The sequence below is a fragment of the Lutra lutra genome, chromosome 16, assembly GCF_902655055.1.
Source record: "Lutra lutra chromosome 16, mLutLut1.2, whole genome shotgun sequence".
In the NCBI taxonomy this organism is placed as follows: Eukaryota; Metazoa; Chordata; class Mammalia; order Carnivora; family Mustelidae; genus Lutra; species Lutra lutra.
In genome coordinates this window covers 22,324,033-22,349,901 of record NC_062293.1, presented here as the reverse complement: position 1 = coordinate 22,349,901, position 25,869 = coordinate 22,324,033, and the positions used below count along the sequence as shown (strand labels likewise).

The 25,869-nt window shown below is 55.5% G+C and overlaps 1 protein-coding gene across 1 annotated transcript; it reads left to right on the top strand.

Moving 5' to 3' along the window:
* Positions 1-953: 953 nt before the first annotated feature.
* Positions 954-25,869, top strand: ERBB2 (erb-b2 receptor tyrosine kinase 2). Its single transcript, XM_047707280.1, has 27 exons — positions 954-1,249; positions 8,096-8,247; positions 9,105-9,318; positions 10,101-10,235; positions 10,526-10,594; positions 10,773-10,888; positions 11,036-11,177; positions 12,618-12,737; positions 13,050-13,176; positions 14,792-14,865; positions 14,954-15,044; positions 15,232-15,431; positions 15,815-15,947; positions 16,036-16,126; positions 16,790-16,950; positions 19,571-19,618; positions 21,329-21,467; positions 21,551-21,673; positions 21,948-22,046; positions 22,328-22,513; positions 22,650-22,805; positions 22,920-22,995; positions 23,318-23,464; positions 23,857-23,954; positions 24,155-24,343; positions 24,619-24,871; positions 25,010-25,869. The coding sequence occupies exons 1-27, from the start codon at positions 1,177-1,179 to the stop codon at positions 25,378-25,380; spliced, it is 3,783 nt and encodes a 1,260-aa protein (XP_047563236.1). The 5' UTR covers positions 954-1,176; the 3' UTR covers positions 25,381-25,869.

Sequence of the window (25,869 nt, the reverse complement as noted above, 5' to 3'; positions counted from 1 at the left end):
GCTAGGAATATGAAAACAGTCTAAGAAATGCTGGTGTCCTTCATTCTCCAGTCCTCACTAGATGCCTCTGATCCCCTTTTGACCAGCACAGGCATGCTCTGCTCTTGGCGGAGGCATTCCAACTAGAGTTGCCAGACATAGGAAGTAAAAAATAAGGATGCCCCGTTAAATTTGAATTTCAGCTAAACAATGATTAATGTGTTAATTAAGTATGTCCCATGCATTTTTGGTTGGAATTCCCAACGGAAACACACCTTCCTTCTGTCAACCCATCCTACCCCCCACTGGGCCTTAAGAGCAGGATCTGGGGCTCCAGATGGAATGCAGAGTGGGGAGGCAGAATTGGACACGCTAGTAAAATGCAAAGGACAGAAAAAGAACTTTGCATGGATTGGGTGCCCAGTGTCCCCCTAAAACCAACAGAGGAATGTTCTTCGAAAGATTAAGTTGGATGCGCCTCAATTTGACTCTCCTCCAAACTTGTAGACCCCGTATTAAAACTGTGCTTTTCAGCCTAGAAGAGATGCCCAAAAGATTCGAGAAGGTATGCCAGGGAGTCCCGGAGGCCACGAGTTAAACACAACCCACCCATCCCCTTTACTATCAATTTGATTTGAGGATGTGGTAGGAGAACCATTATTGGATATATTTTTTTTAAATAGGCACAGGATGGAGTAGGATGCGAACTTGCCGGGAACGTCTGCGGTGAAACCTGCGACTTCAAGGAACGTTAAGGATGGCAGGCTGAAGCATTTGCCCTGGACTCCCCCCGGAGTGTGTGTCGGGGGGTGGGGCGATCGCCGTCCCCCGCTTTAGGGTTCTCCGTGGGAAGGCGCGAGAAGTGCGCAGGCGACCCCGGCGTCCGGGCGCCGGGAGGGGCGCACCCCAGGCCTGCGCGCCGAGGGAGAAAGTGAAGCTGGGAGTTGCCACTCCCAGGGACTCGCTGGAATGCGGTGGCGGGGGTGGGGGGGCGAGCCGGGAGCGCGCTCGCTCCCAATCACGGGAGGCGAAGGAGGTGGAGGAGGAGGGCTGCCTTGAGGAAGTACAAGAATGAAGTTGTGGAGCTGAGAGTGCCCTGCGTCGAGCCCCGGGAGCCGAGCAGAGACCCAGGCAGCCGCCCGGCCCTTCGCCGCCCGGTCCAGCCCGAGCCATGGGGCCGGAGCCGCAGTGAGCACCATGGAGCTGGCGGCCTGGTGCCGCTGGGGGCTCCTGCTCGCCCTCCTGCCCTCCGGAGTCGTGGGCACCCAAGGTGGGTCTGGTGAGGGGAGGGCGCGGAGCGGAGACGCGACCCTGCAGCCCGGGGCTCCACGCCGAAGTCTCCGGGCAAGGCGGGGGGCAGAGGGGGGCCACGCGAACTCGCCGATCGGCGGTTTCGGACGGTCCCGGCGCGGCGGGCAGCCGGCGGGGGCGGGGAGGGGGGGTCCCCGGGAAGGTGGGGCAGGGGGCGAGGACGCCCGAGGGACGTCCCGGTCCAGAGCCTGGCGCTTTCCAGACTCCGCCAAAGCTCTGGGAACTTGTCAGAAAAGTTCTCTGAAATTGTTCAGAAAGTTTGCCCTCAAAGGGTTGTACTGCATGGGGCATGTGTGTGTGTGTTTTTCCCCTTTCTGGAGCCCCTTCAAACTTTCTCAAAGCCTTTCCAGTTGGCAGCCTCCGCCTCCAGACTGGACTGGGCTGGATTCCTCGGGGGTCCCTGCGGCTGCCCCTCCCCCTGCCCCCTCCCCGCCCCCTGCCCGCAGCGGGTAGGGTTTAGTTGCTCCAGCTTCAGGCAGGATCGGGGTGTGGAGGGGGGTGGTGGTGGTAGGGAAAACAACCTGTCCGGCAGGAGCCGGGCCGGAGAGGGTGGCGGGTCCGACTGCAGGGTTGCCTCACGCTGGAGTCTGAGGTGGGGGGAGGGGGAGACGTTTGTTTGGAGGGAGTTTCTTTAGGGCCAGCTCAGGGACTGTGGCTTTGTGACTTTTGGAGAGCATGGACCACGGACGGGTGGTGGTGGGTTTCCTGGTCTGGGGCACAAAAGTGCTAGAGTTCCAAGCGAGGGATTCCTGGGCAGTTGTGGGGGGTGGGGTGGAGAAGGAAAGTTGAAGAAATACAGCCAGACGGGGGTAAGCCCGGTGCTGGGTCGTCCTTCATGCTGCGTGTGGGGAAGGGCGGTGGTGGGGGCAGTGTGGGTTTTGCCCCACTTTGTCCGTCTAGATGCACTGACAGGTAAAGCTGAGGTGGGTTGGAAAGACACTTTATGCCAGGCGTGGTGCATGGCGGTTGGCGTGCATTCCTTCCTTTAAATCCTCAGACCGACCCTACAAGAGGAGACCTGCTGGTATTCCGGTTTCCAGGTGAAAACCCGGGCTTAAAGAGGTTAAATAGCATCAAGGAAGTGGTGGGTCCAAGACTGGATCCCGGACAGTGTGACCCGCAAGCACTCATTGGAAGTCCCTGTATCGGTCAGCCTTGAACAATGGTGGAGACTGCTCCCTGCATCCCTGGGTTGCAGCAGGCGAAACAAAATAAGAGTGTTGTGGGGTAGCGGGTGGTCTCCATTGGTCAGGGAGTCTGGAGAAGGGGTGGGTGTCATCCTGTCTGTGTGTTGCCCCCGGGGCGCTGAGCACTGCTGTGTTATCTGAGGGGTTTTGTCCCAGGGTGTTCCTGGGTTGTGTGGCATGTGTGTTTGTGTGTCTGGGCTTTTGTGTTGCCAAACAGTAGTCTCCCTGCTGGCTTGGGGACTTAGCTGAACTCTGCCCTCACAGTGCTGGGCCAGATCTGCTGTAAACAAGGAGAGGTGGCCCCACACCTTCTCTCTCAGGGAGGAGGCTCCGCTTTCCTGGGAGCCCGTCCTTCTCCCTGTTTCCCAGGCGGGTGTCTTCAGCCCTGACCTTCCGCTGGGATGGGTGAGGCTGGGCTGTGTGGTCAGACCGAGCTGCTGCCTCCCTCCCCTGGGCCTGTGCATTGAGCATGTGGGGGTGGCCTGGGTTGCTACTGATCTGAGGCCTCGGTTCTCCCACGGACAACTGGGGCCTCCTCAGGTCGATCTCACCCCTCCATCTGCGCTGCTGGGTGCAAAGACAGATGATGGGCGTGTCGGGCAGAAAATGGTGGCGGCAGCAGAGCTGTGCCCAGCTGCCTCCAGTGTTCCTGTTGTACGGCAGGGCTGAGGGCTAGGGCAGGAATTTGAAGGAAAGGAGATGGAGAGGACCGGAGGGTCAGGATTTTGCCAGGATCCATTCCTAAATATTTATTTATTTCTGAGAAAGGGTGGGGAGAGGGAGGGGCAGAGAGGGAGAGAGAGACTCTCAAGCAGACGCCCTGCTAAGTGCCAACCCCCCCCCGCCCCCCCACGTGAGGGCTCAGTCTAACAACCCTGAGATCTTGACCTGAGCAGAAATCAAGAGTCAGGCACTTGACTGACTGAGCCATTCAGGTGCCTGTAGGATTCATTCTTAGAGGTCAAAGTTTTGTCAAGTGTAGTAAACACAGACTTCTTATCTTGCGGAGCTCGTATTTTTAATTCCCAAACGATTCTTCCAACAACTTCCTTTTTACTATACTTGGGGAAAGTAACTACATTTTAAGGTGTTCAAGGAGAAAAAAAAAAACAATGAAAAGCTAGAATGAAATGGAAAATGGAAAAAGGGAAAATACAGGGCAACCAAATACAAAGGCACCTTTTATTTTCTCTTGGTTTGGAATTACCCATACTCCTGCTATATGAACGTCTCTTGCCTTAAATTAAAAAAAAAAAAAGAAAAGAAAAAGTGCAGTGTGCTACCTATGTGCCAGGTTCTTTTCCACGTTTCATTTAATCTCTGCAACAATCCCATGAAGTGGGTGCACACGGTTCAAAAAAAGTGAAGTGACTTATCCATGGCTTCCGAGAGACCCAAACATGTCTAGACCCAATAATAATGTCTAATGAGGAAGCATTAAGAGTTGGGTGAAGGGACGCCTGGGTGGCTCAGTTGGTTAAGCAGCTGCCTTCGGCTCAGGTCATGATCCCAGCGTCCTGGGATCGAGTCCCACATCGGGCTCCTTGTTCTGTGGGGAGCCTGCTTCTCCCTCTGCCTCTGCCTGCCACTCTGTCTGTGCTCACTCTCTCTCTCTCTCTCTCTGACAAATAAATAAATAAAATCTTAAAAAAAAAAAAAAGAGTTGGGTGAAGTTTTATCCTATTCCACAGGAATGGGGTGAGTAAAGCCTCAGGGGCTGCCCGGTAGCCAGACTGGGGTAGAGGTGCTATTCTGTAATTCTGGCGAAGACGTCCTTTATCTAGGCTATAGAAAGGGGAGTTAGCTGGGCCCCACCGAGGTCCTCTCCCTCCCTGTCCTGCCCATGCCTGCCTTCCTCTCGCGCCCCCCGGGCATGGCAAGGGGCTGAGAGCAGGGACAGGGCAAAAGCCAGGGGGGCCTGCAGGGTTATGGGACAGCTGGAGTGGAAGCATGAGGAGCCAGTAAGGGGCTGGGGGGGGAGGCGGCTGGAGGAGGTCCCAGGTAGTTGTGCGCACCCCCGGGTGCTGAAATGATCTGGAAAGAGATCCCCACCACCACAATGTCTCTGCCCGTGGGAAGACCTCCATCTCCTGCTGGGGCCACCTTTCTTCCCCACCCCTGGGCACGAGGGGTGTGTGCTCTCCAGGAGTGGGAGAATTATGATAGCCAATGTTTGTGTTGTCTACACAGTTCTGTTTACAAAGCCTTGTTGTGTTTACAGACTGCTTTTTGATTCATTATCTCATTTAACTCTCATTTAACTTCTCTGCAGAGAGTAAGAGTTGTTATTGTTTTATTATCCCATCCTTACAGCCAAGTTCAGGTCACTAAATATTCATTGAGAGTGCCTGCAAAATCACAGGCACTGCTGGGCCTAGAGATGAACCTGATGTGGACTCTGCCCCAGAGGTCTAGGGACTTGCTCAGGGTCACACACGAGCAGCCCAGTTAGAGTTCTGGTTTAATGACCCTGAGACCAGGCCCTAGTCTGATACCGGCTTTGATACACCAGGTGTATGTGGTGGGTGAGTTCTGGGCATCTGTAGAATGGGCTTTTACCCTTTGGGTCTGGGGGAGGTGAGCTTTGGGTGTGCAGGTAGTGTCATGGAAACCAAAGGAAGTATCTCTTGCTGGTGAGCATCTGGGGCTGAAGTGTGGTGGGGAGGAAAGAGCCCTCTTGAGAGCATCCCCACGGTGCGGACCGAACCTTGACACTGAGGTCCAGCCGGAGGGGATATGAAGGACCCTGAACGGCCTTTTTAAATTTTTTATTTATTTACTTATTTATTTTTTAAATATTTTATTTACTTATTTGACAGAGAGAGATCACAAGTAGACAGAGAGGCAGGCAGAGAGAGAGAGGGAAGCAGGCTCCCCGCTGAGCAGAGAGCCCGATGCGGGACTCGATCTCAGGACCCTGAGATCACGACCCCAGCCGAAGGCAGCGGCTCAATCCACTGAGCCACCCAGGTGCCCCCTGAACGGCCTTTGAGCAGAGGGATGGACACTACTGCTTCAACTGATCCTTTTGGTTTGGAAGTTCTTGATTGGATTCCTTCCTTCCTTCCTTCCACCCACCCATCCATCCATCTGTCGTCCATCCAGCAAACTCTTACCTGGTGTTGGGCTGGTCCTGCCTCATTGTGCTGCACCAGAGAGCTGGAGATCGGGGCTCCTGAAGGTCAGGTGTCCTGGAGACACAGAGCCCCTCTGTAGAACAGGACTTCCCACCGTCCTCCTCCAGAAAGTCAGTGGAGGCTGGGTGGATATGGGGACTGGTGAGGACTGGAGAGGAGGAGATTGGTGAGGAGAAGGGGAGTGGGTGGGAGGGGCTGAGCTTCCTGGTGAAGGGGAAGGAGTCAGAGAGGTAGGGGAGGTGACAAGAGCCCCTTCTTGGCTTCATGTCAGCTTGCCCGCCAGCCTCCAGCTCCCTGGGAGAGAGTAGGTCTCCATACCAATTTTACCACCTGTTGCAAATACTTAAAGAATCTTAGACTCAAATCAGCCACAAACAAACTCACTAGTGGGGCGGGGCTACCACTCTTTGGTCCTCAGCTCAGCCCAGCCCCCCTTTCCTGCCCAGAGCCTATCGTGTTTATCAGTGGCATCAACTGAATTGGTGTGTCTTTCCCTTTGCACCGGGCATTGCGGGGGAATTTGTCCGTGTCCAGTGAAGAATGTAGGATCTAAAGTCAGACTCAAGTTCAAATCCTGCCTTTGTTGCTTATAAGCTTGATGATCTCAGGAGAGTTAGCCCTGTCTGCCTCAGCTTTCTTCGGGAGATAGAGTTTGCAGTCCCAGCCTCTGGAGGATGTTATGAAACTCCGCCCAGAGGGCCTGCCCGCATACAGTAGGTGCTCAGTTAATGTCCCTGCCCTGGGTGTTCCCATTGTTGATGTTTTCCTATTGCCTGGTTGCCACAGTTGGTGTCCCTTAGAGGTGGCAGAGGGCCTCAGGGGGTGGAGACAGCCTCTGCCCCAGCTCTGTTTGTCCCTGTCCCGGGCTTGGGCCAGAGCTTTGGGGTCTGGGCCGAAAGACAGCTGTGCCTACAGAGCAGCTGAGGCTGCTGAGGCCCCGGGAGGTCCTCAAAGCGGGCGTTATTTTGGGCCTGTTCTGCCATCCCCAGCTCCTGTTTCTCTTGGGAGTCTGGAGGGAGGGACCCTTGAGTTCTATTTCTGGGCCCTCCCCTTCCTCCTTCTTCTGCTTCCTTCCCTCTCTGTCCCAGGGGTGGGAGAAGAGATCACACTGGCTTTTACTGGTAGACTGTCGACTCATGGCCCACAGGCCCAGGCGGGAACCCCAGGGGCTTGCCCCACCAGCCTCTTCCCAGCTTTTGGGAGGCAGAGGGATCTTTTGTTACGCCCAGGTCCCCAGGACTGGACTTCAGGCTCCACGTTGCTGGGAGAGCAGGAGCCCTGCTGTCAGACCTTGGAGTCTGCCACCACTGTCCCCTGTAGGCTGGGGGAGGTGGGGTGGCGGCCCACAGGAATTGAGGCGGCTCAGGCACCTGTGGGCTGTGTCTCTGGGGGTGCCCTCCGCCCACCTCGCCCCCAACCCCGGCACACCCTCCTGGGCAAGACGAGCTAGGTGATTCATCTTCTCACCAGAGCAGAAAAACGAGTTCAACTGGGCACTTTACTCTCCCCCCTGCCGGCAGGCACGCAGCCAGAGGTTGTCCACAGTAGCCCCTCACCATGGGTGGCTTTCCTTTTAGATCCCTGGGCTTCGTAGGCCCTTCCGGGCTCAGGGACACCCTGTGGGGGGCCCAGGGGGGCTGGGGAGGCAGTTCGGCTCGACGCCCCTTGGCTGGTGGCTGGCACCGGGCAGGTAGGCAGGGCTGACGTAGTGCCCTTGCGGCAGGCGTTTCGTGGCATAGACTCTGCCAGCTGGTTCTGGAGCCTTGCCCTGAGGAGGTGGCAAGGGTGAAGTGCCAGCACGGGAGCCGTCAGAGGAGGCATCGTCCAGGCCCAAGGTCTGTGGCCTGGGTCCGGATGCCCATTGTTGGGGGTCTGATACTCCTTTTTTTGGCTGGGGGAATTCCAGAGGTCCCTGCAGTGACCAGGCCTCTAGGGGTCCCCATGCCCCAGCTGTGACTCTACCCGACTTCCTGGGTGGCATTGTGGGGGTGGATATCCCTTGCCAAGAGGTTGGCATGTGGGTGGTATTGGAATGGGGTGCGGAGAGTGCCCTGAGTTTGTTTGCTTGGGAGAGGGGCAGGGGGTACCCAGAAGATGCATGATTCATCATGGCCTCTCTAGGGGGATTTTTACCCCTTGGCCATGGGTCGGGCCTTTGGGACAAAGGGAGGCTTTCTTTGCCAGCCAACACCCTGGATCAGGCAGGCAGGCTCCCCAGGCCTGGCACAGTGGGGGCCCCCTCTGGATGGGACACGTTAGAAGGGGTCTCTCCTTGGATTTCCCTCCTCTTCCCAAACTTGCAAACCTTCTTTTGCAGTTGTGCCTCCTGCAGGTGCAAGGGACATGGGGAAGAGGGATCCTTTGCTTGTACTTTCTCACCGTCCTAGATGGCACGAGTCGGGGGGGGTGGGTGTGGAGGAGGGGCCAGGCTGCAGAAGTCCCTGGGCAGCGCCTTCTGACCGATGCCCTCCCTCCCGCCAGTGTGCACCGGCACAGACATGAAGCTGCGGCTCCCAGCCAGTCCCGAGACCCACCTGGATATGCTCCGCCACCTCTACCAGGCCTGTCAAGTGGTGCAGGGTAACCTGGAGCTCACCTACCTGCCTGCCAATGCCAGCCTGTCCTTCCTGCAGGTAAGGCCCCTGGGTGACCCAGCCAGGCCCTGCTTCCAGCTGAGCGGAGCCCTATGCCAATAAGTGGCTGGGAGAAGAGGGTGCCGTCTGTTTCCGCTCTCGTTGCGGTTCCTTAACTGGGAAGTCCTTTCTGATGTCTGCCCCCTGTCTCTTCTGCTGTAAGACTGGTTGACTCCCTCTCTATGACATGGCAGGCCACGGACATCTCGGGGTGGAATGGACTCGCTTCTGTGCTAAAATTTTTTGCTCTCTTGCCAGCATGATCCCTTCCCCCTGTCCCCCTGCCCCAGCCACTGTCCCTGCCCTGCCTGGAGTGGCGAGCGGGCAGCTGGGAGATGTGTGTTCTAGGTCCCTGTTCAGCTACTGACAAGCTATGCAAGTGTGGTCTTGGTCCTTGGCTTTGGAAGCAGTAAGAGGCATAGACTCCCCTCTGGGAAACTATCAAATGGGAAATGTGTGTGAAAGCGTCACGAACAGGGGAGAGAGCGGGAACCAGCCTGCTGGGTTGTGGCCACTGTGACCTAGATTGGGGCCATGTGCGTGATGCGGGATCAAATCACAGACATCCTCTCACGCAGGTCTTTTCCTTTCATGGCCGAGGAAGTTGAGATGCAGAGCGGGTGGGACACTTGCTCTCAGTTCAAAAGTGCTCCACGCACCGTCTTGACCCTACAAGAATCTGACTTGGGGAGGTGGAGAGGGGCCTTGGTCTTTATGCCTGAGAGAACTGGACTTCTCAGTGGAGGGGGGCTTGGCCCCAGATCCCAAGCCCTTGGTAACTCTGAGGGGGTCTTGGGGGACTGATAGTGTTCCAGGGCCCAGGCCTGCCTCAGCCCCGTGACCCTCTTCCCTCCCAGGATATCCAGGAGGTGCAGGGCTACGTGCTCATCGCTCACAGCCAAGTGAGACAGGTCCCGCTGCAGAGGCTCCGAATCGTGCGGGGCACCCAGCTCTTTGAGGATCACTATGCCCTGGCCGTGCTGGACAATGGAGATCCGCCCGAGGGGGGCCCCTCTGTGGCAGGGGCTGCCCCAGAAGGGCTGCGGGAGCTGCAGCTTCGAAGCCTCACAGGTGGTCATCACTGTCACCAATACCTTCTCATTGATGTTGGGAGCTGGTGGGGGCCACTGCTAGCCATGGGAGGCTGTGGGTGAATTAGAACTCGAATCCCTTCAGGATGGATGCAGGTAGAGCTAAGGAAGGTGCCTTGGTGAAGATCAGAAAAAGGTTTCCCTTCTTCCGGGAAGTCACGGCTTGTATGAGCCTGCACAGTTTGGTAATGAGGATACAGGCTGGGGTTTCTCCACTTCTTGGCCAAGTAACCACGTGCAGTGACCAACCTGTGTAACTGTATGTGGCAGCCTTGGAGCTGACAATATCCCAGACTCTGTGGCTGGTTATTTTGCACGCAGGATCCCATCTTGGTGCTATCTTGTAAGGAAGCATCAATATTAGGCTCTTTTTACAGGTGAGAAAACAGAAAGGTTTATAGTGGATGGGTGACTTGCTCAAGGTTACATAGCTAGTTAGTGATGTGGCTGGGTTTCAGGCTCCAGAGTCTCTCCTAACCATGAAGCAGTGTGCCCAGGGGGTAGAGGTGGGAGGATGGGAGAGAGTGACGTGGACATCTGGACCAGGTCATGGACAGCCCACCCCTCCCTGGATCTCAGGTTGTTCATGTGTATGTGGAGCAGGGGTGGGGGTGGGGCTGGTAGAGCCAGAAGATGCTGGTGTCTTCTCTGTGGGGCGGGTTTAAGAGGCCTGCTCCCCTCTAAAGAAGCCAGGAGGGCCCCATGGGAAGGCAGAAGGTGGCAGGCAGGAAAGGAAGGTGCTAATCATCGCTCACCCTGCAGAGATCCTGAAGGGCGGGGTCTTGATTCAGCGGAACCCACAGCTCTGCCACCAGGACACGATCCTGTGGAAGGACATCTTCCACAAGAACAACCAGCTGGCCCTCACGCTGATAGACACCAACCGCTCTCGGGCCTGTAAGCCATGCTCCTCCCTCCCTGCCTGACACTTCCGCTCTTTCTCGGGCAGCCCGGAGACCCCAGACTCCTGGCTTGCACCCACCATCCGAGCCCTGCGCTAACACTGCCCATTTCCTTGTTCTGCCCCATTCCCCTCCTACCGTCTCTCCGTGTCTCTTCATCTCTGTGGCTCTCTGTCCTGCCTCCCTCTGCTTTTAGAGTGTGCCTCAGGTCCTTGGTTCCTGCCAAGTCATTCCCTTGTTGTGTATTTTATCTTCTGATCTCTGTCTCTCTGTTTCTCTCCCTAGGCCAGCCCTGTTCTCCAGCTTGTAAAGACCCCCACTGCTGGGGAGCAAGTTCCGGGGACTGTCAGAGCTGTGAGTCTTAGGCCCAGAATCTGGGGGGCAGGGGGCTGAGTGGAGGAAAGGGGACATGGGGCGGGGCGGGGGCTACCAGGCCTCAGTGTCTTCCCTGGAGTGGGAGGTCGTGATGCTGGGGAGGGTTTGGTGCCCGGTGGGGAACTGTCCAGGCCTCATCCTGCCCCTTGTCTGACAGTGACGCGAACCGTCTGTGCTGGCGGCTGTGCCCGATGCAAGGGCCCGAAACCCACGGACTGCTGCCACGAGCAGTGTGCAGCTGGCTGCACGGGCCCCAAGCACTCGGACTGCCTGGTACGTGCCCATGGGGGCCCAGGGTGGGCGCAAGGCCAGGGGCGCCCCACTGGCTGCGGCCCTTTTGCCCCTTGAACACCAGGGAAGAGCAGCCCAGTGACCACCAGCTGCCTGTCCCTCTTGTTCACCCACCCCCCGCCCCCCCAGGCCTGCCTTCACTTCAACCACAGTGGCATCTGTGAGCTGCACTGTCCAGCCCTGGTCACCTACAACACAGACACCTTCGAATCCATGCCCAACCCTGAGGGCCGGTACACCTTCGGAGCCAGCTGTGTGACCGCCTGTCCCTGTGAGTGCCAGGGAGAAATGTCATTTCGTAATTTTGCTTGGAGGGGGGCTGGTTTGCTGGTTTATGTAAGTGGGAGCTCAGGTGCAACCAAAAGCCCAGGCTGAGGAGCCGGGCCGCCTGGGTTTGAAACCTAGCTCTCCCATATTCTAGTCATGTGACCTGCCCACTGTACCTTTGTGTTCTCATCTGTGAAATGGGAATGATAGCCCCACCCTTGTAAGGTGATTATAACATTTGAACGAGTTCTTATATTTTTATTATTTTTTAAAAAGATTTTATTTTTATTTATTTATTTATTTTTAAATTTTTATTTATTTATTTGACAGCAAGAGAGATCATAAGTAGGCAGAGAGGCAGGAAGAGGGGGAGGGGGAAGCAGGCTCCCTGCTGAGCAGAGAGCCTGATGTGGGGCCTGATCCCAGGACTCTGAGATCACGACCCGAGCCAAAGGCAGAGGCCCAACCCACTGAGCCACCCAGGCTCCCAGTTCTTATATATATATATATATTTTTTTTTTTTTAAGATTTTTATTTATTTATTTATTTGACACAGAGAGATCACAAGTAGGCAGAGAGGCAGGCAGAGAGAGGAAGGGAAGCAGGCTCCCTGCTGAGCAGAGAGCCTGATGCGGGCTTGATCCCAGTACCCTGGGATCATGACCTGAGCTGAAGGCAGAGGCTTTAATCCACTGAGCCACCCAGACACCCCAGTTCTTATATTTTTAAAAGATTCATTTATTTATTTTTAGAGAGAGAGAGATTGCAGGGGGAGGGGCAGAGGGAGAGAATCTCAAGTAGACTCCTTATTGAGTGCAGAGCCTAATAAGGGCTGGTCTCAGGACCCAGAGATCATGACCTGAGCACAAATGAAGAGTTGGACGCTTAACTGACTGAGCCACCCGGCGCCCCTGAATAAGTTAATATTTGTAAAGCTCTTACAACAGGGCCTGGCACATACTAAGCACTCCTAACTGCTGATTTTTATTCAGTAGTCTAGATTGGTCCGAGTTTCTTTTAAAAGCTTCCCTATTTATTGATGTGCATTCAGGGACTGACCTTGGACGTAGGGCCCTCTTTCTTCCCATCGTGGGCGACAGGAGTGGGCTCTCGTGTCCTGGCCGTGACCTCGCCCTGGTAGGTCAGAGTGAATGCAGAGCCGGACTGTGCTCAAGTCCTGGCTTCTCCACTTAGTATATATAGCATGAAGACCTTGAGTAATTTACATAAAACTGCTTTGGTTCCCTCTTGGCAAAAGGGGAGTCTACTTAAGTGCCCATCACATAGGGTTGCTGTGAGGTGTAAATGAAGGTCAAGTGCACAGACACATAGTAAGGGCATTTCAGTATTGGTCGATCCTGTGTACTCTGTGGGCACGGGGACATTGCTCATGGTGCGGCATGAAGGGCCAGGGCACCCGGACCCACGGTCTCCCTCTCCTCAGACAATTACCTGTCAACGGATGTGGGATCCTGCACCTTGGTCTGTCCCCTGAACAACCAAGAGGTGACGGCTGAGGACGGAACGCAGCGGTGTGAGAAATGCAGCAAGCCCTGTGCCCGAGGTGACTGCTGGCCATACCCTGAGCCAGGCTGCACTTCCTGTCCCTCTGCACACCCAGCTCGGTGTTGCCCGCCATCCCGACCCTCTTTAGACCCTCTTGGGACCCAGTCCTTTCCTTCCACTGCCTCTGTCCTGGCCCTCTGTGCATCAGCCCCACACGTTCCCCCATATCTCCTGTCAATGTGTGAGGGGGTATGTGGCCCCAGGGCCAGGGGGTGGGGTGCAGACTGTGGGCGGGGCCCCGCAGGTAGAGGCCCTGATGCTCCGTGTGGGGGCCAGGATGGCCCCCCCTCACCCCTGCCCCTCCTCACAGTGTGCTATGGCCTGGGCATGGAGCACTTGCGGGAGGTGAGGGCGGTCACCAGCGCCAACATCCAAGAGTTTGCCGGCTGCAAGAAGATCTTTGGGAGCCTGGCGTTTCTGCCAGAAAGCTTTGAGGGGTAAGGATCTGCGAAGTGCTGGGCAGGCCCAGTGGTCTGAGATCGGTCACCAAATCCTGAGCCCCCAGAAGTGGCAGCCTCTCTGGGAGATGCTGCAAGACAGAGGTGGGAGGCCAGAGGGTACGGGGACTGGGTGGTGGTGGGTGGGTTGAGGGGGAGGCTTGTTCTCATCAATGATGTGTTGTCCGCAAACATGCACTTGTATGGCCGTCCAGCCATTCAAAGTAAAATTCTCCTTGAGTTTGTAGTGGCTTTATTCATATAGCCCCCAGCTGGGAATAATGCAAATGGCTCTCAGAAGGTGAAGGAGTTAATAGATGGTGGTATATCTAAACACTGGAATTCTCAGTGATAAAAAGAGACAAAAGTACACACTGGTAGATTTGACAGCATAGACAGACCTCAGGACTCTTATGTCCTGCAAAATAAGCCAGGCAAGAGAGAGGCCCCATGGCACGATTCCCTTCACGTGAGGCTCTAGAATACTCAGAACCGCCCTGTGATAATAGAAATCAGAACGGTGGTCATCCCCAGGGTTGGGGGGGGTGCTGGAAAAGGGACAGGAGAGAAATTTCTGGGGTGATGGGCAGCATTCCGTGTATCAGTTGGGGTCGTGGATACATGAGTGAATGTATTTGTTGGAACTTCTCCAAGCGAACATTAAAATTGTGCATTTTATTACATATGAATGAGACTTCCTTAAGAATATGTGTTAAAAAAAGAGAAAAAAAAAATTCCCTTTAACCCTTCCTGCAGCTCTGTTCCCCGTTCCAGAGGAAACCACTGCTGACAGCTTGCGTGGGTTCTCCTAGACCAGTTCTCCATCTGTGGACACACGCAGAGAAACATAGCTGTAGTAATTTTGTTGAGGAGGTTGACTTAAAGTGGAAGCTCACTGTGGGCCTTGTCTGCCTCTTGCCCTGGAGAGTTGGCCATGGCCCTTCGTGTTGGGCTGGCTCGTGCTTTCGACACCTGGGGACCAGGTGCAGGCGAGAGCCGGGGCTGAGGAGCCAGGTGGCCTGGGTTTGGAACCTGGCTCTCCCATAGTCTGGTCATATCACTTGTCTGTTGTACCTTCATGTTCTCATCTGTAAAATGGGAGCAAGGATAGCCCCACCCTCATAAGGTGGTTATAACGTGTGAATGAGTTAGTAATATTCATGTGCTGTTAGAACGGTACCTGGCAGATACTAAGTGCTTTTTTTTTTTTTTAAGTGCTCTTAAATGTTAGTTTTCGTCTCTAGTCAGGGTGGATGGGGTTTATATTTAACAGCTCCCGTATTTCCTGATGGGTATTTAGGTCGTTTTCAGTTTTGGCTCTTACAAACAGTTCTGTGCTGTACGTGTCTCTGGAACAGGAGCCAATGTCTGTCTAGGCCACATTCCTAGAAGTAGGATTTCTAGATCAAAGCATATAAATACTGTTTTGACAGACCCTGCCAAACTAGGGCCTGGGCTTTGAAACTTGGGATGAAAACAGCCGGGCTTGATGGGCAAAGGGTTTAAGTGAAGTCGTTAATGGAGGGGGGTAAGGGAGGGGGGGCTGGGCCAACTCCGGGGGTCATGCCCACCTGCTTCCTGGCTGTGCTGACTCCTCTCCTAATCCTCCTTCTAGAGACCCAGCCTCCAACACTGCCCCCCTCCAGCCTGACCAGCTCAGAGTGTTTGAGGCTCTGGAGGAGATCACAGGTGGGCTTTGCCTCTCAGCATGCTGCTCGGATGGGGTTGGGGGTCCTCCTCCTGTCCCCACACCCCTAGCCTCCCCTTGTGCCTGCAGGTTACCTGTACATCTCAGCATGGCCAGACAGCCTGCCTGACCTCAGTTTCTTCCAGAACCTGCGAGTCATCCGGGGACGAGTTCTGCATGAGTGAGCACCGGGGAAGCAGGGCCCCGAGGAGAGGCTGTGGGTGTGGTGGGCACTCCCGTTCCCCGGGGGACTCCAGCAGTAAAGCTTCCACGGGAGTTTGCCGAGTGTGCTGGGGACAGGAGGGAGGTGAGGGCAGCCCTTACTGACAAGGGAGGGTCGGTGGTACAGCCAAACCGTCCTCCCACAGCGGCGCCTACTCACTGACCCTGCGAGGGCTGGGCATCAGCTCGCTGGGGCTGCGCTCGCTGCGGGAACTGGGCAGCGGGCTGGCCCTCATCCACCGCAACGCCCACCTGTGCTTCATACACACGGTGCCCTGGGACCAGCTCTTCCGGAACCCGCACCAGGCCCTGCTCCACAGCGCCAATCGGCCAGAGGCCGAGTGTGGTAAGACAGGGAGCCTGGCACCGCGCGCTCCCCGTCTGCCAGGACCTAGGGGTGCCCCGGCGGGTGGGGGGGAGCCTAGCAGCAGCAATCTCGGGCTCGTGCAGATTGCCTGTCCCTGCCGCACCATTCCTGACCGGCTCTGGCTGGCTTGACCCCTGGGCATGGCTTCTGGCTGGGTCCTGCCACACCGCCTTGGTGTCCCTGCCTTTCCTCTCTGGTCCTGGAACCTCCGCTCTTTGTGTCCCCTCACCCTCCCCTGCATTGCCCAGCACCTGTACCCATCACTCCGGGTCACGGCCACCACCCCCAGCCTCCTCCCCTGGGTCACTTGGACCTGGAACCTCCCTTGAGCGTCCCCTCTGACCCCTTCCTCCTCACTGCAGTGGGCGAGGGCCTGGCCTGCTACCCGCTGTGCGCCCATGGGCACTGCTGGGGTCCGGGGCCCACCCAGTGCGTCAACTGCAGCCAATTCCTTCGGGGCCAGGAGTGCGTGGAGGAATGCCGAGTACTGCAGGGGTATGCGGGGCGGGGCAGGGGGGCGGCCAGGGAGAGGGCACAGGGGCTCCTTCCAGACACCCCCCTTATCAGCCACCCCCTCTGTCAGGCTACCCCGGGAGTATGTGAAGGACAGGTACTGTCTCCCGTGCCACTCCGAGTGTCGGCCGCAGAATGGCTCAGTGACCTGCTTTGGGTCGGTGAGTTGCCAGTGGGCTTGAGCTGAGGGGGAGGGAAGCGAGGACAGGAGGGAAACAAGGCCAAGTCTGCTCAACTGTCCCAGGAGAGGGCTCGGAATTCAGACCTGGATGAGGGCAGGGTGGAGGACGCTGGGGACGCTGGGGACTGCAGGAGTTGTGTGGCAGACCCCGTGACCCTTCGGACCTCGTAAGTGGCCCAGGGAGGCCCATGTGCTTGGCTGTGGTTGTGCCACGGCAGTCAGACCTATGTGCTTAGGCGTGAGACTATCTGGATTTGGATGCAGGCCCTGCTTCCAGCCTTGGTTTTTTCATTTGTAAAATGAGTATCACTTGAGGAGCTACCTCCCTGGAAAGTAGTAAGCATGAATTTAAAATAGGGCTTGGTGCCCTGCTCAAGCACCAGAAGGATTTGCTACATATTAGTTACTGTTACTTGCTGTTTTATCTTAGTAATAGGCTCTCCTATGGGGCTGAAGCCTGAGACCTGGGGCGGGAGACCCAGCAGGTCTGCAGCAGGTCTGGGCTGTCCCAGGAGCGGGGCAGGGGGTGGGGGGGGGAGCACATGCTGTTGAGTGGGAAGCATGAAGGGGACACATAGGCCAGGTCCTGCTGCCCTAGGAGGTGTTGGTGCCAGCCCCCTACAAATCCTTCCTCCTCTCCCAGGAAGCTGACCAGTGTGTGGCCTGCGCCCACTACAAGGACAATCCCTTCTGCGTGTCTCGCTGCCCCAGTGGCGTGAAACCCGACCTCTCCTTCATGCCCATTTGGAAGTTCGCCGATGAGGAGGGCACGTGCCAGCCGTGCCCCATCAACTGCACCCACTCGTGAGTCTGAGGCCCTTTCTACAGGAAGGAGCACTTTGTCCCAGGAGACTTTCTGGGGCTCTTATTGTAAAAGGGGGATAACTCTGCCTTTGCTTATCCTGAGACTCTTAGTTTGTTTTGTTCTTTTCTTTTTTTTTTTTGTTTTGTTTTGTTTTGTTTTGTTCTTTTCTAATCCCCAAAGTAACACTTATAAAAAAAAAAATTTTTTTTTAAAGATTTTATTTACTCATTTGAGAGAGAGAGACAGAGAGAGAGGAGAGTACTAGCAGGTGGGAGAGGCAGAGGGAGAAGGAGATTCCCTGCTGATCTAGGAATGCGATGTGGGGCTCGATCCCAGGACCCTGGGATCGTGACCTGAGCTGAAGGCAGATGTTTAACTGACTGAGCCCCCCGGGGCCCCTGTTAAAAATTTTTTAATGAGGCATGCCTGGGTGGCTCAGTGGGTTAAAGCCTCTGCCTTCGGCTCAGGTCATGATCCAGGAGTCCTGGGATCGAGCCCCGCATCAGGCTCTCTGCTCAGCAGGGAGCCTGCTTCCCTTCCTCTCTCTCTGCCTGCCTCTCTGCCTACTTGTGATCTCTGTCTGTCAAATAAATGAATAAAATCTTTAAAAAAAATTTTTTTAATGAAAGCATGAAATATAAATGAATGTTGTTGGCAGTTGTATTCCCACTGTTAATAATTTGTAATAGTTTTTCTCCAGTTTTTACCTGTGCACATGCTAACATAATTACTATTATACCATGTTAAATGAGTTTGAATATATATAATTACTCTCAGTTGTTTTTATCTATTCACATTCTAACATGTTATTATAATAGATAAACTGTTAATATACATTATTATTCTCTTACTGTTTTTAATCTGTGCACATTCTAACATACTATTTTTTGCTAAAATGGGATCATAGACCATACATGTTGTTTGCAAATTACTTTCTTTTCTTTTCTTTTTTTTTTTTTTTTAGATTTTATTTATTTATTTGACAGATAGAGATCACAGGTAGGCATAGAGGCAGGCAGAGAGAGAGGAGGAAGCAGGCTCCCCGCCGAGCAGAGAGCCCGATGCAGGGCTTGATCCCAGGACCCTGAGATCATGACCTGAGCTGAAGGCAGAGGCTTTAACCCACTGAGCCACCCAGGCGCCCCTCTTTTCTTTTTTTTTTTTAAGATTTTTATTTATTTTATTTTTGAGAGAGCACATGCAAAAGGACAGAGGGAGAGGGAGAAGCAGGCTCCCTGTCCAGCAGAGAGCCCGATGCGGGGCTCGATCCCAGGACCCTGGGATCATGATGTGAGCCAAAGGCAGATGCTTAACTGATTGAGCCACCCAGGTGCCCCTGCCTTTTTTTTTTTTTTTTTTAAAGATTTTATTTATTTGAGAAAGAGACAATGAGAGAGAGCATGAGCAAGGAGAAGGTCAGAGGGAGAAGCAGACTCCCCGTGGAGCTGGGAGCCTATGCGGGACTCGATCCGGGAACTCCGGGATCATGACCTGAGCCGAAGGCAGTCTTACAACCAACTGAGCCACCCAGACGTCCCGCCCCTGCTTTTTTTTCACTTAACAGAATCTTGCAATGTTTTTCCATGTCCTAACATGGTGATTTACCCTATTCTATTTTTTTTCATTTAGTTCTTTAGTTACACGTGAGACCCATGAATACATCCTTACGTTGAACATGTTCAGCAATATAAAAGTACAAATACTGCAAAGCAAACATGCCATTTTGTTCCACTCCCCCGGGAAGAACCATCAGATTCACTCCAGTTTGTCATCCTTCCAGGCTTTTCCCTACACATTCACGTAAATATATATTACATTTATAGTAGTTGAGTCCTGTAAGAGTGCTGTTTTTGTAGGTCAGAAATGGTCAAGGAACCGCAGTTTCATATAGTTCCTTCGCTACACCGTCAGGTTTGTGTGCACGCATCTGTTAATGCAAACGGGGTCATGCTCTATACACTGTTCTGTACTTTGCTTCCCTCCTGCCCCCCCCAGTTTATGTATCTTGGGGTCCTTTCGTGTGAATGCACACAGGTCTACCCCCCATTTTTTTTTTTAACTACTACATCTGCAGCACAGATGTAGTAGTATTTATTGGTTTTTTTCCTTTTTTTGTCTTGCTCGCTCTTTTCTTTTTCTTTCTATTGTAGTTTATTACACTTGAGCTCCGTGTACCAGTGAGCATCTTGCACGTGCCCCCTGGCGTACAGGTGTTGGCATATTTAGGGTCTATCCCGAGAAGTGGAACCACTGGGTTACAAACAGGATTTCCTAGGTGTTACCAAACCGTCCCCTGCAGAAGTTGGGCCAGTTCACTCCCCTGGCATTCTTTTGCAGAAGAAGTGCTCGTACTTTTGGACTTGATGCTCCTTTGGGTGCCCCTCAATTCCTACCCTCCCAATTCCAGGGAGGTGGAGGGGAGCAGGAAATTCGAGTTCAAAGCCGGAGAGGGAATCTCCTTGTGGGGTGGTAGGAACAGCACTGGTGACCTTGAGTCCAGTTTTTGCCTTTGTCAGATGGGTTAATGGCCTGGCCACTGCCATCCCAGGATGGTTGTGAGGCTGGAGTGAGCCCAGGAGGTGGTGTCCAGCCTGGCTGATGGGACTGTCTCTCCTGCAGCTGTGCGGATCTGGACGAGAGGGGCTGCCCCGCCGAGCAGAGAGCCAGGTCAGCCCAGTCCCCGGGACACGCCCTATGCTGCCCCTCAACCCCCTACCAGTCCGTGGGTGGTTGCTGCTGTGGGGGGGGGTCTCCTGACTTGACACCTGTCCCTTCCTAGCCTAGTCTCCCACTGTTGATTCTCCTTTCAGTTTGTTTCAACGAGTGGATGGAGGACCTCCTTAGGATGCCTAGGGGGCGGGGAACAGGAAAAGATGGCGAAGACCCCGCCACTATCTCCTTACCCTTGAGTAGCTAGATGTCTCGTAAGGGACACAGGCAGCATTCAACCCCCTGGGATAAAAGGTTGATTGAGAAGAGAGTGTAGCTGCCCCGGAGCGGATGATGAAGTCTTAACGGGTGGTGGGTAACCGGGTGGTGGGAGGCTTCAAGGAGGAGGTGGCATTCGAGCCACGCCTTGAAACAGGGGCAGGTACGTCACTTGCATTAGGCAGAAGGCAATCAGGTGTCACGGTGGGGGAGGGGCCAGGAACATCTAGGATGTGTTCAGTTCGAAGGTTCTGGTATGGTGGGCCACTGAGTGAGCACAGAGAAGGGAGGAAGGGATGAAGTTGAGTCGGGTTAGGGCATAGACCTTCCTTCACTACTAGGCCACAGGGTTGGACTTGATTTCTGGGCAGTGGGGAGCTTTGGGAAAGACTCTGGGGACAAAAACAGATCGGAGTGTGTCCTCAGCAATTGTTTGTCCATGAAACAAGCATTGGCGAGAGGTCTGTGGTGTGCCAGGCTTTGGCCAAACAAGGGAGGGGGGCATGCGTGGCGATGGTGGGGGTCAACCCCCAGGAGCTTCATCTGTCCCAGGATGAGCTGAGGCTGGAACGATGACCCTATGGAGAAATGGTGGTCCAGGCAGAAGTAATGGAATGCACCAAGGCTGGGGGGTGTGGAAAATCAAGACCTATGGGTGAAAAATTTGGCTCAAACACCAGAATCACTGGGTGTGCATTCCTGGGCCCCGCCCCATACCACAGTCAGAGTTGCTGGCAGTGGGGCTCCAGACTTGGGCACATTAACCAGCTCTCTGATGATTTTTGTCAGGAAGTTTCAGAGTCCTAGGCTAGAGCCATGGGCAGGCACATAGTTTGGAGATGGGGTTAAAAAGGGCTAGAAGTGTCCACCACTCCAAGGCAGTTGGAGCCAAGCGAGAAAGAGAGGATGGAGTCCATGGGTAGTCCTTCCAACTCCCCCCACTTTTTTATTTTTATTTTTTATCTATTTTTTAAAGGTTTTTATTTATTTGACAGAGAGATCACAAGTAGGCAGAGAGGCAGGCAGACAGAGAGAGAGAGGGAAGCAGGCTCCTGCTGAGCAGAGAGCCTGATGCAGGGCTTGATCCCAGGACCCTGAGATCATGACCTGAGCTGAAGGCAGAGGCTTAACCCACTGAGCCACCCAGGGGCCCCCCCTGCCCCCTCCCCAGCCTTTTTAAAAGATTTTCATTTATTTGAGAGAGAGAATGAGCAGGAGAGAGGTAGAGGAACAAGTTGATTCCTGACACTGAGCTTGGAGCCCGGCAGGGGGCTTGGTCCCAGGACCCTGAGACCATGACCTGAGCCTCCCTGGTGCCCCCCGACTTACTTACTAAACACTAGTGACCTGCATCTCCTTCACCCCTCCTTGAAGAATTCCCCTCCATCATCTCTGCACGGCCCAGCCTGTTCCTCACTCCCTAACACTATCCTTGGCTTCCGCCCTCAGCCCTGTGACGTCCATTATTGCCGCTGTGGTGGGCATTCTGCTGGCCGTGCTTGTGGGGCTGGTCCTCGGCATCCTAATCAAGCGAAGGCGGCAGAAGATCCGCAAGTACACGATGCGAAGGCTGCTGCAGGAAACCGAGGTGAGGCTGTCTGAGGGCCTCCCTGTTGGCTTGGGGTCTGCGGTCCAGCCTCTGTCACTGACGCGCCACCACCCTCACCCCAGCTGGTGGAGCCGCTGACGCCTAGCGGAGCCATGCCCAACCAGGCTCAGATGCGGATCCTGAAAGAGACAGAACTGAGGAAGGTGAAAGTGCTTGGATCCGGAGCCTTTGGCACCGTTTACAAGGTCAGGGGTGGAGCCAAAGTTCCGAGGGGGCGGTCCCAGAGGTGGGTGGTCCCAGCGGCTGTGTGGGGGTGTGGCCAGGAGAGCAGGGTGGAGGAGGGTTGCTGTCTGGTAGGAGGCTGGAACAAGGGGAAAGGGAGTGGAGGGCGGAATTTAAATAGTGGGGTTGGCCCCAGGGTGGAGAGGGCATTGGGAACACAAGTAAGGACCTTCTGGATGACTGCAGGTTGGATCTGGTGTGCCCTCTTCCTTCTCACGTCCTCCTCTCTCTGTGCAGGGCATCTGGATCCCTGATGGGGAAAATGTGAAGATCCCAGTGGCCATTAAAGTGTTGAGGGAAAACACATCTCCCAAAGCCAACAAAGAAATCTTGGACGTAAGCCCCTCCACCCTCTCCAGCCGGGTGTACATGAGGGAACCCCAGGCTGCAGGTCTGGGCTCTGGTCTCTCTCTGTTCACTGGGGTTTGGGGAAACATGTTGTGGTCATCCAAACCTCGACTCTTAACCTCCTGCCTGTGGGCCACGGTTCTGGTTTGTGACAGATGGGGCTGGATTGACTGAGGGTCCCCAGTGATGCCTCGGCCCTCAAGAGGGGTGTGTGGTTGTTGGGGGGCTGTGGTCTCCCACCCCCTCTCAGTGTGTATCCTTGCCACCAGGAAGCATATGTGATGGCTGGCGTGGGCTCCCCATATGTGTCCCGCCTTCTGGGCATCTGCCTGACATCCACAGTGCAGCTGGTGACACAGCTTATGCCCTATGGCTGCCTCTTAGACCACGTCCGAGAGCACCGTGGGCGCCTGGGCTCCCAGGACCTGCTGAACTGGTGTGTGCAGATCGCTAAGGTACGCACTTAGAGGGCCTGGGCTCTGCGGGTGTCTTTGAGGGCGAGCCTCTCTCTCCATACAGGGCCAGGATGGGGAGGTTTCTTGGGAGAATACAAAGCCAAAGTGGGGTCCACAGCGATGCCTCTGATCACAGGGGATGAGCTACTTGGAGGACGTTCGGCTGGTGCACAGGGACCTGGCTGCCCGGAACGTGCTGGTCAAGAGTCCCAACCATGTCAAGATAACAGACTTTGGGCTGGCTCGGTTGCTGGACATTGACGAGACCGAGTACCACGCGGATGGGGGCAAGGTTAGAGGAGGGAGCAGAGTGAGGCAAGGTGGGGTGGGGTCTGGCCCTAGGGAGAACTCTAAGAATAGCCATGTCCCCACCACACCTAGTTTGAGAACTTCTTTGCTCTCCCAGGTGCCCATCAAGTGGATGGCGCTGGAGTCCATTCTCCGCCGGCGGTTCACCCACCAGAGTGACGTGTGGAGCTATGGTGTGTGGCCGGGAGGGTTGGGAGGAGAGGTGGACAAGGATCCATGGCCCATGGGTGGAGGGCATGGAGGGAGGAAGAGAGAAGCAATGGGAGAATGAATGGAGACATCTTAGCATGAATGTGGGTGGGAAGAAGGGGGCTGCCAGGGTCTATGCACTTTGATGAGACTAGGGAAAGGCTTGGTGGCTTCTGCCCCTTGGCAGTACCCCCCTCCCTTCTTTCCCCCGTGGTGCTAGGCTCTTGGGTAAAGCCTCTGGGGCTTAGTGCACTAAAAGGCCCTCCTGCCCCCCCACCGCTAACCCTACCTCCATTTCTGCCCCAGGTGTGACTGTGTGGGAACTGATGACTTTTGGGGCCAAACCTTACGATGGGATCCCAGCCCGGGAGATCCCTGACCTGCTGGAAAAGGGGGAACGGCTGCCCCAGCCCCCCATCTGCACCATTGACGTCTACATGATCATGGTCAAATGTGCGTGGCTGAGCTGTGCCAGCTGCCTGGAGGAGGGATGAGAGGTCCTGGGTGGAGGGGCCTCCAAGGGGGATGGGAGGGGACCAAGTGCAGGGTCCCTAGTATGGTTAAAGGAGCCCTTGGAAGGGCTTCTCTTTTACAGTACCAGGCCAGAGGAGCTCTAGAAGACCAGCTAGTTAGAGACTTACATGCAACATAGAAAGGGGAAACTAGTAGAGATTCTCAGAGGATTCTCTAGTTCAGGACCTGAGTCTGAGACCTCTTCTCTACCACCCGAGGGCTCAGGCTCTAAGTGGGGGGTGTCTAGATCAGACTGGAGAGGGAGGGAGTGGGGCTGGGCCGCACACAGGCTGCAGCCAGAACTGAGATGCTGAGCTCCGTGCTGCTCCCAGGTTGGATGATAGACTCTGAATGTCGACCACGGTTCCGGGAGTTGGTGGCCGAATTCTCCCGCATGGCCAGGGACCCCCAGCGCTTCGTGGTCATCCAGGTACTGGGCCTTTCCCCTCAGTCCCTGCCTGTGAGTGAAGAGCATTCACCCGCAGAGGGTGGGAAGGGAGAGGATTCCAGTCCCAGGCCTCCGAGCCCAGCTCTTGCTGGATCTGTCAGATCTTGTCCTCCCCGAGCCTTCCCGGGGAGGCTGTGCGTGGGGCCAGGGAGAGGCCGCCACGCTGTCTCCCTCCTCCCCAGAATGAAGACTTGGGCCCCGCCAGCCCACTGGACAGCACCTTCTACCGCTCGCTGCTGGAAGATGATGACATGGGGGACCTGGTGGATGCTGAGGAGTACCTGGTGCCCCGGCAGGGGTTCTTCTGCCCCGACCCTGCCCCAGGTGCTGGGGGCCTGGCCCACCGCAGGCACCGCAGCTCGTCCACGAGGGTCAGTGTGCTCGGTCACACCGTGGTGGGTGGGCGTACTTACCTCCCCCACGGACTAGGGTCCCTTTCTCCTATGTCACCCCCCATCACCTCTCATGGAGACCCCACCATTCTTGAGGACTCCTACTGCCTTCCAGCCCTTGACCTCTTTCTCTCCACGGTGACTGTTTCAAACCCCAGTGGTGACCTGTTTATCTCCCATGACCTTGTCACTTCCCTTGGAGTCTCCATCCCATATCCATGAATAACCCCATCACAATCCCCTCTCGTCTCCAGAGTGGCGGTGGTGAGCTGACAATGGGACTGGAGCCCTCCGAGGAGGAGCCCCCAAAGTCTCCACGGGCACCCTCAGAGGGGGCTGGCTCTGACGTGTTTGATGGCGACTTGGGAATGGGGGCAGCCAAGGGGCTGCAGAGCCTTCCCCCACAGGACCCCAGCCCTCTACAGCGGTACAGTGAGGACCCTACTGCACCCCTGGCCCCAGAGACTGATGGCTATGTTGTCCCCCTGACCTGCAGCCCCCAGCCTGGTATGGAATCCAGGCCCAACCTGAGAGATTGGGAGGGAAGTGCGGGAGGAAGTTGGGAGTGTGGGGGGCAGTGGTAGCAACAGGGACTCATGGGTTCCTTCCCCTAACAAGCCCCCGCCCCTCGCCTTGCCCTTTCAGAATACGTGAACCAGCCGGAGGTTTGGCCGCAGCCCCCCTCGCCCCTAGAAGGCCCTCTGCCTCCTTCTCGACCTGCCGGTGCCACTCTGGAAAGGCCCAAGACTCTGTCCCCCAAGACTCTCTCCCCTGGCAAGAATGGGGTTGTCAAAGACATTTTTGCCTTTGGGAGTGCTGTGGAGAACCCTGAGTACTTGGTACCCCAGGGCAGGGCTGCCCCTCAGCCCCACCCTCCTCCAGCCTTCAGTCCAGCCTTTGACAACCTCTATTACTGGGACCAGGACCCATCAGAGCGGGGCTCTCCACCCAGCACCTTTGAAGGGACCCCTACAGCAGAGAACCCTGAGTACCTGGGCCTGGATGTGCCAGTGTGAGCCAGAAGTCCCAAGTCTGCCGAGGCCCTGCTGAACCCTCAGGGAGTGGGGAAGGCCTGACTTCTGGCCCAAGTTGGGGTGAGGCAGGAAATGGGCCCTTGGCCCTGAATCCAGGGCATCCTGCTGCACTGGGAACCAAACTTCCTCCTCCAAATCCCAGAGAGGGGCTCAGCCTGGTTGGTCAAGGGGACAGCACTGGGGAGTCTTGAGCGACGTTGGAGCCCTGCCCAGCCAACTCTTCGGTCCCATGGATGCCACAGCCAGTCTCCTCACTTGAGGGAGCAGCTCACTTATTCCAGATCTTTGACATTGAAGGACATGGGAAAGCTGGGCCTCGAAGGGGAGGAGGCTCTAAGGAAGAGTCTTAAGCAAGAGCTGCCCATTCAGAGACTGTCCCTGAGACCTAGCTCTGCGCCCTGGAAGACGGGAGCAGCAAAGCCGCCAGATCAGTCCTTGTACAGAGTGCTTTTCTTGTTTTTACTTTTTTTT